The sequence below is a fragment of the Cavia porcellus genome, unplaced genomic scaffold (genome assembly GCF_034190915.1).
Source record: "Cavia porcellus strain 051 isolate PalLab524CR breed Dunkin Hartley unplaced genomic scaffold, mCavPor4.1 scaffold_25, whole genome shotgun sequence".
In the NCBI taxonomy this organism is placed as follows: Eukaryota; Metazoa; Chordata; class Mammalia; order Rodentia; family Caviidae; genus Cavia; species Cavia porcellus.
Window position 1 is genome coordinate 1,770,374 of NW_026947508.1, and position 12,949 is coordinate 1,783,322.

The window sequence follows — 12,949 nt, forward strand, 5'->3', positions numbered from 1 at the left end:
AGCCCTGGTGATGGGGTGTCAGTCACCTCCTCCCTTCCTGTGCCTGGCCTGCCTGTGTCACCTCACAGCCTCCTGCACCTGGGGTTCCGTCCAGACTCCACGGGACAAGTGCTCCCTGTGCTAGCCCAGGAAGGCTGGCCCAGGAAGGGGAGGTCACTACAGACGAAGCTCCTAGAGCCGCCTTTGGGCGCTATGTACATCTCCATGGCCGGTAATGCTGTGAATGCAGTTTCCAAGCCCCGCAGGTCAGACTGGGGCTCAGGACTCGCCATCCCTGAGCCGAAATCCGGGCAGGGCTGGCTCTTCCGGCAGGTGCTGGGGACAGTCCCCGCTCAGGTCTTTTCTAGCTCCTAGAGGCCCTGGCCGCCCCTCTGTCCTCCAAGCCAGTAGGTGGCACCTCCCTTCCTGGCTGACCTCTGACCTCCCTCCTTTGAAGACCCTGTGATTACACCTGTCCCCATCTTGAGACCCCGACTTCATGCCATCTGCAAAGTCCCTGTGGGCAAATCTGCCCAGAGCTGGCCTGAGATTTCCGGGGTGCAGTGGTGTGAGGGGGCAGGAAGTGGTGACTCAAGTTTGTCTCCCCAGGTTCTCAAAGTCCTTTGACTGGCAGTGACAAACGTGGGTTTAGAAACTGAGATTTCAGCATCGCTGCTGCAGGACAAAGGCACACGCAAATGTCAGCAGTTCCATGATTCGACTTAATGTTTCTTTGTTTTGGGGGTGCATGTTTACAAAAAATAATACCTGCATTTCCTTTTGGGGAAAGGGGCTCGTGTTTTCTTCCCCAGTCCTGGGGCTTGAGCCGAGGACCTCAGCAAGCTAGGAGAGCATGCGACCGCTGAGCCGCAGCCCCACCCTTGCCGTAAGGTTTAAGAAGCTGGGTCCTCTTCTGTCAGAAGCAGGTCTGGGGTTATTACAGGAAAATGATATGCAGAATTTACTCTTAAATGCCCCAGGGAGAGAAGGAAAGCCAGAGACAGGCAGATGCTGTGCTGGGCTCCTGGGCTCCCGTGTAAGTTGACACAGGCAGGGGTGACGGCCACTTCCACTACTGGCTGTCCCGGCTGTGAGCAGCTCCTAGTGCTTCGGGGGGCACCCGTCCCCCAGGAGGAAGCAGGGGCAGGTCAGGTGCAGGCTGGTTCCTGTGGGCTGGAAGCAGGTTCCTGGCCCAAGACTCCTGGCCACGCTCCGCCCCCAGGCTGCCCTGGGCTCCAGGCCGGCCACACAGCCGCCCAGCTTCCTTGAGTCCAGTGTCATCACCTAGGAAACCAGACGCTGCTGCCACCGCCCGCCTGCAGGAACCGCCGGCCTCCGGGGCCACTTCCACCCGGCCCCACCGACCCTCCCGGGGCCAGGCCTGCCAAGGTAGGATGGGCTCTGAGCACGCCCCCCAGCCCAGGGAAAGGGTCTGAGGACTCTGGGAGGCAGCACCCCCACACAGTGCCTCCACTGGCAGCCTGGGGAGGAGGCACCTGTGTGGGGCTGCCAGGTGCTGGTGCCCTGATGGGACGAGCGCTGTGTGTGGCACTCTGGAAAGTTGACTGCCCCGAGTGGGGTGCAGTCTCCTCTCAACCCACAGAAATTGCTCTGGCACCACCAAGAACTCACCCCACTTCTTGCCAGCGAGGCACCAAGTGACCACCCAGACTTGGTCCAGTCAGCCGGGTTCTGGCACTTGCCACCACTGCCCGCTTTGTGGGTGGTCCAGGACTGACCAGCCCTCCCAGCATTCTGCCCACCTGGTATTCCAAGTCTCTCTCAGGACCTCCAAGCGGTGCCCTGACCTGCACACCCAGCTGCCTGTTGTTGGCCCAAGAGCCCCACTGACCCCCAGGTCTGCCCACTGCTGATAACCAGGGGCACTTGTGTGGCTGGGGCATCAGGGTCCACTGAGCCTGCCTGGGGGAAGCACAGAGCGTGTGTGTGTGTATGTGCACAGGCTTCGAGTTCACTTGTGTGCAGCTCACATGTGTGTGCATGTGTGAGCCTATGTACAAGCTGCTGGTGGGTGGGGAAACCCAGTAGCCGGCTCCTCTCTGTGGTGCCAGGGACCGTGCCAGGCCAGCCCTGCAGCCCTGCTGAGTGGAGCATGCCTGGTTGGGTGCAGGTTTTCCAACCCACTCTTGTTTCTTGTGGAGTGAGTCTCACCCCTAGGGCAGGAATGCACCCCGGGATGGCCCAGGGGCATGCTCTGGACCCTCAGCTGACTCAGACCCCAAGGAGGGTGCCCACACCCATCTCTGGGACTGAGGTGGAAGAAGAGGTCTAACCCACAGGGCTCCTGCAGGGGTGCCCGTGGGCTCCGCTGGCCTGCAGTCAGCAGGGCTCAGCCTCACGTGGCCATTCCAGTGGACTCCCTTGGCCATTCTAGCGCGATGCTTCCTTGAGCACCAACTGTGTGCTCGGTGGTGCTGCACTGCACCGAGCCAGGTGGCTGTGGTGACCTCAGGGCTTTGAATATGTCACATATGGGGTACTTTCCCATGGGGCAGCACCTCAGAACAGAAGCCCCTTCTGCGGTCCCCTGTCCCACAGCTGAGGGGGGCTGGGGAGGGGTGCAGGCGGGTTCCCACCTCTCCAGGCCCAACCAGGGTACACAGGTGTGCCCAGCAGGGCGCTGCCCGCTGTGGGGACAGGTGGCACTCATGGGAGTGGAACAGTCTTGGCCCAGTTGCACCGCCGTGTGGCCAACCAGTTAGGGTAACTGTGGGGTACGGGGGCCAAAGGGTGCCGGTTCCGGGCTGAGGCTGCTGAGTGCTCAGGGTGTAACTGACACCAGAGGTGGGGGCCACCAGTGGGGGCAGCTGGTGGGGAGCAGGTTCTGTCCCAGAAGTGCCGACACGGCAGCGTTTTGAGCAGTGAGACCACAGAGGCCTGGGCAAGAAGGGGTGTGGAGAGCAGGGCTGAGCCTGGCAGAGCAGAGGCCCGGCGTTAGGACGGGTGCCCTCCGGCTGGGTTCTGAGCGAGGCAGGGCTGAATGGGTAAAACCCCTCAGACTGCAGGGTGGGGTGTGGGTGCCACCCTGGGCTCCTGCAGGGAAAGCCCTGATAGGCTGCACTGGTCACGCATGGCTGGTCCCACCTCCAAGCCAGCTCCCCTGGGCCTTTAGAAGAAAGTCATAGTTTCAGACCTGGGGACCTGCCATAGCCACCTATCACCAGGGCGCAGGCGGAAGTCAATACTGCTTCTCCTCAGGATGAAGTGGCACAAGTGACATGGCTTCCAAGTGGCCAGGTTTTCTGTTCCCACCTCTCACACCAGGAAGACTGGAAGTGGGGCTGGGCCCACTGGATTGAGGCTGCCCTGTTCCCTCGGAGGTGCAAGGGAGGTGCCTGTGACAGAGCGTCTGCAGGCACTTTCTGAGGTGGTGAGACGGGGCACTGGCCGTGAGGGCCGCCAGCCCTGCCTGCCCGCCCTGGTGCCCGACCTCCGCAGTTCCGTCCCTTGTCCCTTACCCTTCATCACCGGGCCTGGCTTGTTCTCCTCCACTGCGCCCTGGGCCCAGCCCTGCATCTGTGCCGGCTCAGCCCCTTCCTCCCAGGGCTGTGGGTCGTCATGTGTGGCCCTGCTGGAGGACGTGGGTCACAGTCACCCGTGCTTTGCAGAGGACACTACTGTCCAAGGCTGGAGGGTGACAGAGGGGACTTTGTGCATGGAGTGGGTGGGGCCTGGTCCACATCCTACAGTGCTGAGTTGCACAGCAGCGCCCCGAGTCCTGGCCGGACCCCAGCATATGGGGCGCAGATGGGAGGGGTCCTGGGTGGTCTGGAGGGCTGTGAGTCCCTGCCCATGGCAGGTCACACTTGTCGTCTGGGGTGTCCTGGGGTCGCTGGCTGTCTGGGGACTTATTTGGGCACCAAGACTTCTCCATTGCATCTGGCTGCACCCAAGTCTCTCTGTGTGGAGGGCTGGTGTGTTTCAGACCGGGCTGGTCACTGCCTTCTCCTTCTGGAAGTTGTCCCAATGCCCCGGTGGCCAGAGGGTGGCTGCCTGTTCCCCAGCTGGCTGTCCCCCCGCCTCTCGCACATTCTGAGCCAGCCTTGGGCTGACACAGAGCTCAGGGTTCTCGAGACTGCCCTCTCCTGTCCTCCTTGGCGGCGTTGGCCCAGGCAGGAGGGGGCCCGTGGGTGCCTGGCTGTGTCCACATGTCACGCGGTGCACCTTTCCTTGCCAGGGTGGGCAGCTAAATCTGTCTCCTGTCAGAGTCCTCAGCTTTCTGTGACTGGGGAGACCGCAGAGGCAGCGTGGGGGCTCTCGCCTGCCAGGGAGCAGCTGTGGAGGCCCTGGCCCAACGTCCAGGATTCTCCTGTCCTCCCAGGAGCTGGCTTCAAGGCCTGGGTGGGGGCAGGCGGAGAGGCAGAGAGAGGAAGCGCACTGGCCCAGGTGAGAGGAGCCTTGCGGGCAGGGGCTCTAGGCCCCTGCGGAGAGTGGGCCTCACCACTCGTGGACCTGACCACTTCGTGGCCGGGTCCCTGCAGACTGTCCAGCAAGTGACTCCTAGGGGCTGGGTCTTCTCTGTCTCAGGCTGGGTGCGTCCTGTCCGCCCTTCCCTGCTGACCTCAGGAGAACAGGGACAGCCCTGCCTGAGTCCCACAGAGGGAGGGGGCGTGCGTGTCCTCGAGGTGGGAGTGGGCTCAGGCCAGTGTGGGGGGTCTCTGGTCTTTTAGCCTCATCTGTCCCTGGACAGGAAACAGAGGCAGGAGGCCTCAGCCTCACTGAGCCATAGGGCCAGTGACATCTGTGTCCCTACCTCTCATCAAGATGAGGGGGCAAGATATTGGTTGATATTCAGAGCTGGCACAGGTGGTAGAGTCCGGCCTGGAGGACAGGGTGGGAGGAGGCTGGGGGTGAAGGCCGAACGGAAGGGGCCGGGACGGAGGTCCACTGTGGAGGTACCGGGGACAGCCCGGGAGGCGGGGGGGGGGGTGGCCTCAGAAAACGAAACCCCCACAGAAAGCGAAACCTGGAGGCCAGCAGCACGGGAAGGGAGCAGTGGGAGGCCATCCGCAGACCCAGGCGAGGCGGGCCTCTGGGCTGCTCAGGCGAGTCCCTCGGCTTCTGCGTGCCTGCTTGCTCACGCTGAACTGGGCCGGGGCCTGGTGAGGTGGCCTGGGGCCTGGGACCCGGTGGATAGCCAGCCAGGACCGCAGAAGCCCAATATTCAGGCCACCAAATGCACGTGGTGGGTCCCTGATCTCTGCCCTGCAGGGCCCGGATGCCACTTCACCCCCTCCCACCCCGCGGTGACAGCGGAAAGGCAGAGCCTGCAGGGAGACAGTGGAGTGCCCAGCCAGCAGGTGGCTGTGCCAGCGCGGGGCACTCACGGGGGACGGGGGGCAGGGTGTCCTCTCCAGCCCTGCCCGTGTGATGCCCTGGGCCACCTCCAGGCCAGCTGCTGGTGCCACATGACCCCTCCCTGCATCACACTCTTTCCTGGGACTCCTCAGGGTGCAGCAGTGTCTGGGGCCCTGGAGCCCAGGAGCCCACTGGGGTGAGACCTGGCTGGGGTGTGTGGGGTGCTCTGCTGGTTTCTTCTCTCACCGGGGGTCACTGCCAGAAACACAATGTCCCTGGCCCTGCTGCAGGGCGAGGGCGGCAGGGGCTATAGGCGGGGCTGGGTCCTGGGTTGCGTCCCTGACTGAGGGCAGCTGGACAGGTGTTGGGCGCTGCTCGAGGCGAGGGTCAGTGGGGCTGGGGGCATGGGCAGTGCCTCTGCACTGAGTCACTGTGGGGATCTGGGCCTATCGGCACTGCTCTGTAGTTTTCCAGGGAGGGCAGGAACTTTGCAGCTCCTGCTCCCTGGCGGCCTGAAAGTCCATTCCTGCAAGATTCCATGTCTCCTTTCCCTCTTCTCTTTGTTTATTTGACGTGTGAGACAGGGTTTTTGATCTGTAGCTCCAGCTTGCCTTGAGAACGCACTATGTAGTGCTGGCTGGCCTTGAAGTCAAAGCCAGCTTCCTGCCTCAGCCTCCTGAGTGCTGAGATGACAGGTGTGCGCCACCACTCTGGGCTCAGGTCCTCTCTTGCAGGAGGAACTGGAGTGGAGCTGGTGGCCTCCTGCAAGGGGCTGGAGGGAGGGCCTGGTGGGTCAGCCTAGAGAGCAAGCCATGCAGAGCCCCAGGCTGTCCCCAGAGCCACACAGACCCATGCTCTGAGCCTGGACTCACACACATCCGAGCCTGAGGCCGCTGCCCACTCTGGTCTGGTAGCCCCTTTGCATCCCCGAGTGGGCCGGCACTGGTGGACATGGCCTGTGGCAGCAGCAGAGGCCTGTGCTGAGGATGCTCTCTGTCCCAAGAGGTTGGGACTGGGGTTGAGGCTGGAGCAGGGTCTGGGTCCTGAAGGATAGGAGGGGTTCACAGGACACCACTGTGCCCAGCTAAGGCCCACACGCAGGCACAGTGCACAATTGTGACCCTCATCAGGGGCAGGAGCCATCCACTACCCTGCTGGGACCCCAGGCCCCAGTACAGGGGTGTACGGGCAGCCCAGGTCGTGTGGCAAGGCCACACTGTCCCTGTCCCTTCCTGTCTCTGTCTCTCTGGCCCCCTGTGTCTCCATGTCTCCCTCTCTGTCTCTGATCTGTGTCTCTGGGAAGTAGGTCATGGGCCGGCAGAGCAGGGAGCAAGTAACTGGGTACCAAAAGGAGTTCGGCAAACAACAGGGCAGGGCCACCAGGCTGGACCCCAGGCTCCTCTGTCACCCAGGCGGTGGTGACCTCTGAGCCTGGAGTCAGGTACTGAGGGGGCCTTCGAGGGCCTGGACAGGACGGCGCGGCCCTGAGGTGGGCTGAGGGGAGGGGCGCAGCCATAGTGGGGCATTCTATCCCCTGAGAGGACAGCAGGCCTGGGTCCACTGGAGGCGGAGCTGCAGGGCTGCAGAGCACGGGGTCTGCCGAGCCCCTGGGGCCCTGGACCATGGAAGCCCCGCTCCCACAGCCTGTCCCCAGGTCAGGGCTTCTGTGGTGCTTTGTTTGCAGGCCCAGGGCACCTGTACCTTCCAGTGTGGGTTGAGCTGCCTCTGTCTGTCCTGGTGGTGCAGGCTCTGGAGGAAAGGACAGGACCCACCCCGTGTGCCCAAGGACTGGCCACTGCGGGTAGGGCTCCAGAGTGGGGCTTGGCCGGATGGAGCGCTGGGCTCCGATCCCCTCCTCGGGCTGCTCCTGTGGGAGGGCAGGCTGGGGGCCCAGGCCCTCAGCTGAGAGGTCAGTGCCGCTCCCTGGCCAGGCGTGTTGGCGGCAGCTGTGGGTGAGGACTTGGAGAGGCATGAGGACATGGATCTGATTTCTCCAGGTGGCCAAGTGAGCATCCAAAATAACTAGCAGTGCTGCCCACCTCTTGTGATTCTTAAATTAAAAAAATATTGAGCCCGGTATGGTGGTGCACTCCTGTGATCCCAGCACTCTGGGAGGCTGAGGCAGGAGGATCACACACTGGGGCCCTGCTGGCCAACTTAGGAACTCTGTGAGACCCTATTTCAAGATTAAAAACACTTTTTAAAAGCTGGGAATGTGAGTCCCTGTGGAGGGGCAGTGGACAACCCTGGATGTGAGGCACGATTCCCGCTGTCTGGCCCTGGAGCAGCACCGTCCCCACCCGGGGTGCCTGGGCCCTGCCGCCTCTGCCCACGGATCCGTGCATTGCCCAGCAGCGAGTCCTGAGCTGTGGCACCTCACGCCCGGCTTCCTAAGCTCCGTCTGTGCTGGGGGGACCCAGCTGTAGCCTTCCTGGAGACTCTATGGGGCAAAGCAAGTGGGAGCCAGAACAGAGCCGGTCGCTTTTGCCTCTGTGCTCAGGGAGGACATCTGTGGGGAGGGGACAGAGCCAGTGGCCTCCACCTAGGCCTCCCAGGCCCGTTCTCGGGACCTGACCCCCAGGGGCGCCCTCCCCTGCCCAGGCCCCGTGTCCCGAAGTCCCTGTCATACCAGCAGCCGAGCCCCAGCCTGCCTCTCTCCTCCCTGCCCTGCAGCCCCCAGCGCCAGCCCCTGTTCCAGGATCCGCAGCCTGGCACACATACATTGGCCCCAGGAGTGCGCTGCTGGCCTCTGTCAGTGCCAGCCTGCCTGGGGACAAGGGCAAGAGGGGCAGATTGCAGGCCATGCCCTCCGCCCCGCCAGACCCGGGCATGTCTGGGCCTGCCTGCTTGGGCACCGGGCACTGCGGGGCGTGGCGGAGCTGATCCCCACTGGCAGGTGGGGATGGTGGGCAGCGTGGGCCAGGGTTCCACGCCCTCTCTCCCACTGCGGACAAGGGCCTGCATGGCCTCCTGCGTGACTGGCGTCATGCTGGTGTCCCCATCCTTGGCCCTGGGGGCTTCTTTGCCTCCACTTTGTCACAGAGGAGTGATGGGAGGAGCCCGATTCCACAGCCGCCCTCCAGCTGGTGGCTTCCCGTGTACTGTACGGGAGGGTGACAGGGTCTGGTCTGAGCTATGTTCAGGCCCTGGGCATCCGGAAGCCCAAACCTGGGCTGAGTCCATCTGTCCACAGCCCGTGGTTCACAGCGGGGACCTCTCACGTCCTCATGGCTCACCCTTGCCCAGGCCCAAGGCAGCCAAGGGAAGTGCTGCCTCTCTTCCGTGGCGAGCTCCTGTCCAGGGCCCACGGGCTGGACCTGAGTCCAGGTCTGGGTGGTTGTCGTGGTCACAGCTGCCTATGCTGGAGGATGAGCTGGACACGGAGGGCACAAGGGGGCCGGGTAGGGTGGACACTGGGCCCGTGCACCGGGACATCCCTGGGTCATTCTGGGCCCTGTCCACTGCCCCTGGGCACTAGAGGAAGACAGTGGAGTCATTTCCAAGGCTCATGCATCCTTCCTTCCTCCCCAGTGTGAGCCGCCTTGTGGTGACCGGTGGTGGCGGCACGTGGGACATGGCCCAGCCCTCCTCCTCCTCCGCCGCCCCTGACGAGGGGTCCACCTTCGAACATCTTTGGAGCTCACTGTGAGTAGGTCCCTGGGCCCAAGCTGAATGGAGCCGGGTGGGGGCTGCACCGCCTGGTTCTCCCACCAGCCAGAGGAGGCAGAGGACCGGAGGAGGAGCAGGGGCCGGGACCCTGGGACATGAATGCCACCTAGCCCGGGTACTGATGGCTGTGTCCCTGCCCCCGGCCAGAGAGCCAGACAGCACCTACTTCGACCTCTCTCAGCCCAGCCAGGGGAACACGGAAGCCGTTGGCGGCGCAGAGGCCGGCATGGACGTCTTCCAGCTGCAGGACGTGAGCTCTCCCGTCATGGTGAGTGGGCCTGGGGGTGGCTTCATGCTTGGGTTGGCCGTGGATGTTGCCTGCGGTGAATCGCTCTGTTGTGAGTATGGAGAAGCTTCGGAAGTGACCATTCTCGGAGGTGTCTTCCAGGTGTCACTGGCTTTCGGGTTTTGAGTCTGTTGCAAGTTCCCACCTCTTCGGTTTATTGGGGATGAGAAGTTGCCGCCTCCTTGGCCGGGCCCTGGTCTTTGGTGCTGGCCTACGGTGTTGTTTGGGACCCCTAGCCGATCTCAGTCTTGGTATCCCAGGAGGGACCACTGGTTAGAACCACTGTCGCCTTGGCTAAAGTGGTACCATCGGCAGTCACAACAGCAGCATCAAACACAGCCTAGAGAATGCCACACTGGTAATAGTTTGCCACCTTTATCAATAGGAGCAAGGGTGTATGATAAAATCTAAAATGAACCAGAAAGTTATATACAGCACATAAGCCCTCAGCATGGTGATTTTACCCTCGGGAGAAAATGTAAAGGGTGTTGGCGTCTGTGGGGGGAATAGAGAAGAAAAAAAAGAGGAGGAGGAGGAGGAAAGGGAGGAGGAGGAGGAGGAAGGAAGAAGGCAGGAGGGCAAGAGAGAAGGCAGAAATAGCAAGAACAGAACAGAAGCACAGTAACAGAAGAACTAGCAACTGTCTTCACGCTCAGATAAAAACAAGAACAAACCATCAAGGAGAAAGAAGACAAAGGCCAAAGCAGGAAAAGAAAGAGGGAAAAAGAAGGAACAGGGAAAGAAAGCCCCCTGCCAGGCTGGCCTGCTGGACTCTACCTGCCCACGCTGGCTGCGGCCGCAGGACTGTTCTGGCTGCAGACCCTCCTGGGTCCCGGGACCGCCGCCCTCGCTCCCGTCCTCCGGCTGCTGTCTTCCAGCATCTGGACACGAAAGCTCAGGGGTGCTATCTCTGCTGCTCCCCACTCCCCGTCTTCCCAGAAGTCCGGCCGGGAGGATGGGACGTGGGGCAGCCGAGGTGGGGTTGAGCCTGCAGAAGCAGGGAGGCCTTCAGGTGCCAAATCAGGTCTGCCAGGACACTGAGCTGCACTGGGAACATACTGGCTCGGGTAACTGTCGGCCCAGAGGTCAGATCCAGAGGTAGGAAGGGCGTCAGGAGGGGCCAAGCCTGGGGGAAGAAAGGCCTGGGGAGGCGGCTGGACACGGGCAGGAAGGCCTTCAGCCAAGCTGGTCCCGGTGCTCCTTGCTGCTTGCCTCTCCTCCCCTGGCTCCTCCCCAGCAGCCCCGCCTCACATGGTGGAGGGGGCCAGGCTGTGCCAGTGCTCCCACACCCCAGGGCGCCCTGTCTGAGACAGTAGGGGTGGCGCCAGAGGAGCAGTGGGGACCCTGGCACTGCACCCCACCCTGGCAGATGTGAGTGGTAGGCAGGAGCCCCATGCCTTTTTTCCTCTTGGCTTCTGGTGGCATGGGTTGCCCTCTGTCCCTGCAGGGGGCAGCTCACCCACATCTGGTGTCTGTTAGGTTTCTATTCTATAGGGGAGGAAACTGAGGCAGAGGGGAGGGGAGGGAGTGCCAAGATCCGACCGGTGGTGTCACCCTGGGCAGTGAGGGGGGAGCTGTCTTCTCTTTCCCTTCTGGACGATCCTTGTCCAGCACTGCTCTTTGGAGGCAGGGTCCTGACCTCCTGTCACCCACCTCCTGGATGTCAGTGTCCTCTCGTCCAGAGGGGCAGCTGCTGGTACCAGGCCACAGTGAGAAAGGAACTCAAAGACCCCTGAGAGGGCAGAGGTCTGAGGGGTCAGAGCCGCACAGCTGGGACCTCGGGGGCCGGTGGAAGAGGGGCTGTGGTCCCCACCCAGCCTGCTGCCCGGTGCCCGGGGTGCCCCACTGAGTGCTAGGAGCCCATGACTCCCACACGGGCTGGTAAGGGTGGAGCTTGCACCTCTGCAGACGGACCACTTGCTCAGGTAGCGACATGCCAGGGAGAGCCATGCGCGGAACTCCTGGGGTGCAGCTCTGCTTCTTGAGGTGGGGAATCCCCAGGTCCCAGGCTGCCGGCTCTCTCTGCCAGCCTCCTCCTGATGCTGCTGCCCACTGTACTCAGACGGCAGCCTGGCCCCAAGTGTCCGAGGGTGGCGATGATGACAGGGTGACAAGGTCCCAGCCTGGCTGCAGCAGGAGCTGGAGCCGACCGGGGTGGAAATGAGATGATCAGCGTCGGAGTCCGTGACCATGCTGGTTATTAAGTCAGAGGCGAGAATGACGGGAGCACCCCGCTGGGGACACGGTGGCTTGGCCAGTGTGAGCCTGCCCAGCACAGCACAGGCCCAGCGGTCCCTGAGGGCTGGACTCTTCGGAGAGCACAGGCCAGTCTGAGTGTCCCGTTGCTGTTGGTGGTGAGGTCCTGGCCTGGGGAGAGGGGACAGGGCGCAGTGCACGGGGTCTCCAGAGGAGCTGCCTGCCTGTTGGCCAATCTCCTGGGCTTGCGTGTCCCTGGAGTTCCAGGTTAGGAGTTGGGGTCGGTGGCCTACCCAAAGGGCCCCTGAGGAGGCTGATGAACATTCCCGAGGGGCATCACATGCAGGAAGGTGGAGCTTATGCTGTGGCTCATGTGGGGATCTGCGGTACAGGATGTCACTGTCAACATACGGTGACATCAGTTCTGGAAGCCAGACACCTTGAGGTCTGCTCTACAAGTGTGGGCGTTGTTTTGAAGCAGCCCCTGGGGTTGGTTTTAGTTGACCGAGGAGCTGGACCGAGACTCTTGCTGATGGCATCTGGCCGTCCCCCTGCACCAGGGCTGCCCCCCCCAATCCGGCATGGAGGGCGTGGCTCGGGTGACTGTCCTGCAGTGGGTGGGATGTTGGATCCCATGGCAGTGGCTGCCACGCTGGGGGACCTGGAATGGGCGGCATGGGTCCTATGGACTGAGGGGCCTGGTCCTCAGCCCCTGGCAGGGGAAGCTGCTGGCCAGTTCAGGACAGGGTTGACAGGAGGCCTGGGCTCATCAGGGACTTCCCTAGAGAGATGTGAGCCTCGTGTGGCCATACAAAACGGGGTCCAGTCTGTCCCTGCAGCTGAGACAGGCCAGGTCCCCGGCTGGAGGCCAGGTTTCCTGGGTACATAACCCCCTGAGTTTCTCCACTGGACAGTCTTGGGGACCTTTAATTTTTCTTTTAATTTTACTTATTTATTTTGGTCTTTTTGAGACAGGGTCTCACTCTGCAGTTCAGGCTGGCCTTGGACTCACTATGTAGCCTAGGCTGGCCTCTCACTTGCAACCATCTTCCTGTCTCAGCCTCCTGAGTTCTGGGGTTATAGGTATGAGCCCCCTCCCCCTGCTTGTATTTATTTTAGAGGCAGACTGTCACTGTGTAGTTCAAACTGGCCTTGAACTCACAGTGATCTTCTTGGCTTGGTGTCCTCTTCTGTAAAATGGGGGTTACCAAGACTTTCAGGTGCCCAAGGCAGTCCAGTCTGCAGGGAACGCGGGCCCCGTGCCGGGTATGATGTCCTGAGCCTGTGCCCCTTGCCTGAGTAGTCCTGGCCAGCAGCTCTCCCTGTCCTCCGTGGGGGCTTTGGTTCTGGTGCAGGAGGTGTGAGGATACGTCTCCAGCAGGCCTGGTTCTGTAACAGGAGCTCTGCTGGCCTAGCCAGGGGATCCCTGCCGAGGGGGTGGCTGGGGGCTCCAGGAGCTGTCTGTGGGGTCCCCTAAGGGGATCAGGGGAGGATGAAGCC

The 12,949-nt window shown here is 62.3% G+C and overlaps 1 protein-coding gene across 1 annotated transcript in view; it reads left to right on the forward strand.

The window, feature by feature from the left end:
• The first annotated feature begins 1,097 nt into the window (after window positions 1-1,097).
• The window catches only part of Tp73 (tumor protein p73), a 42,012-nt gene continuing 30,160 nt past the window's right edge, over window positions 1,098-12,949 (forward strand). The window contains exons 1-3 of the mRNA XM_003471247.5: window positions 1,098-1,368; window positions 8,830-8,943; window positions 9,115-9,235. Of these exons, the coding sequence (XP_003471295.3) occupies window positions 8,873-8,943; window positions 9,115-9,235 (192 nt within the window). The 5' untranslated portion in view covers window positions 1,098-1,368; window positions 8,830-8,872. The remainder of the gene's footprint in view (window positions 1,369-8,829; window positions 8,944-9,114; window positions 9,236-12,949) is intronic.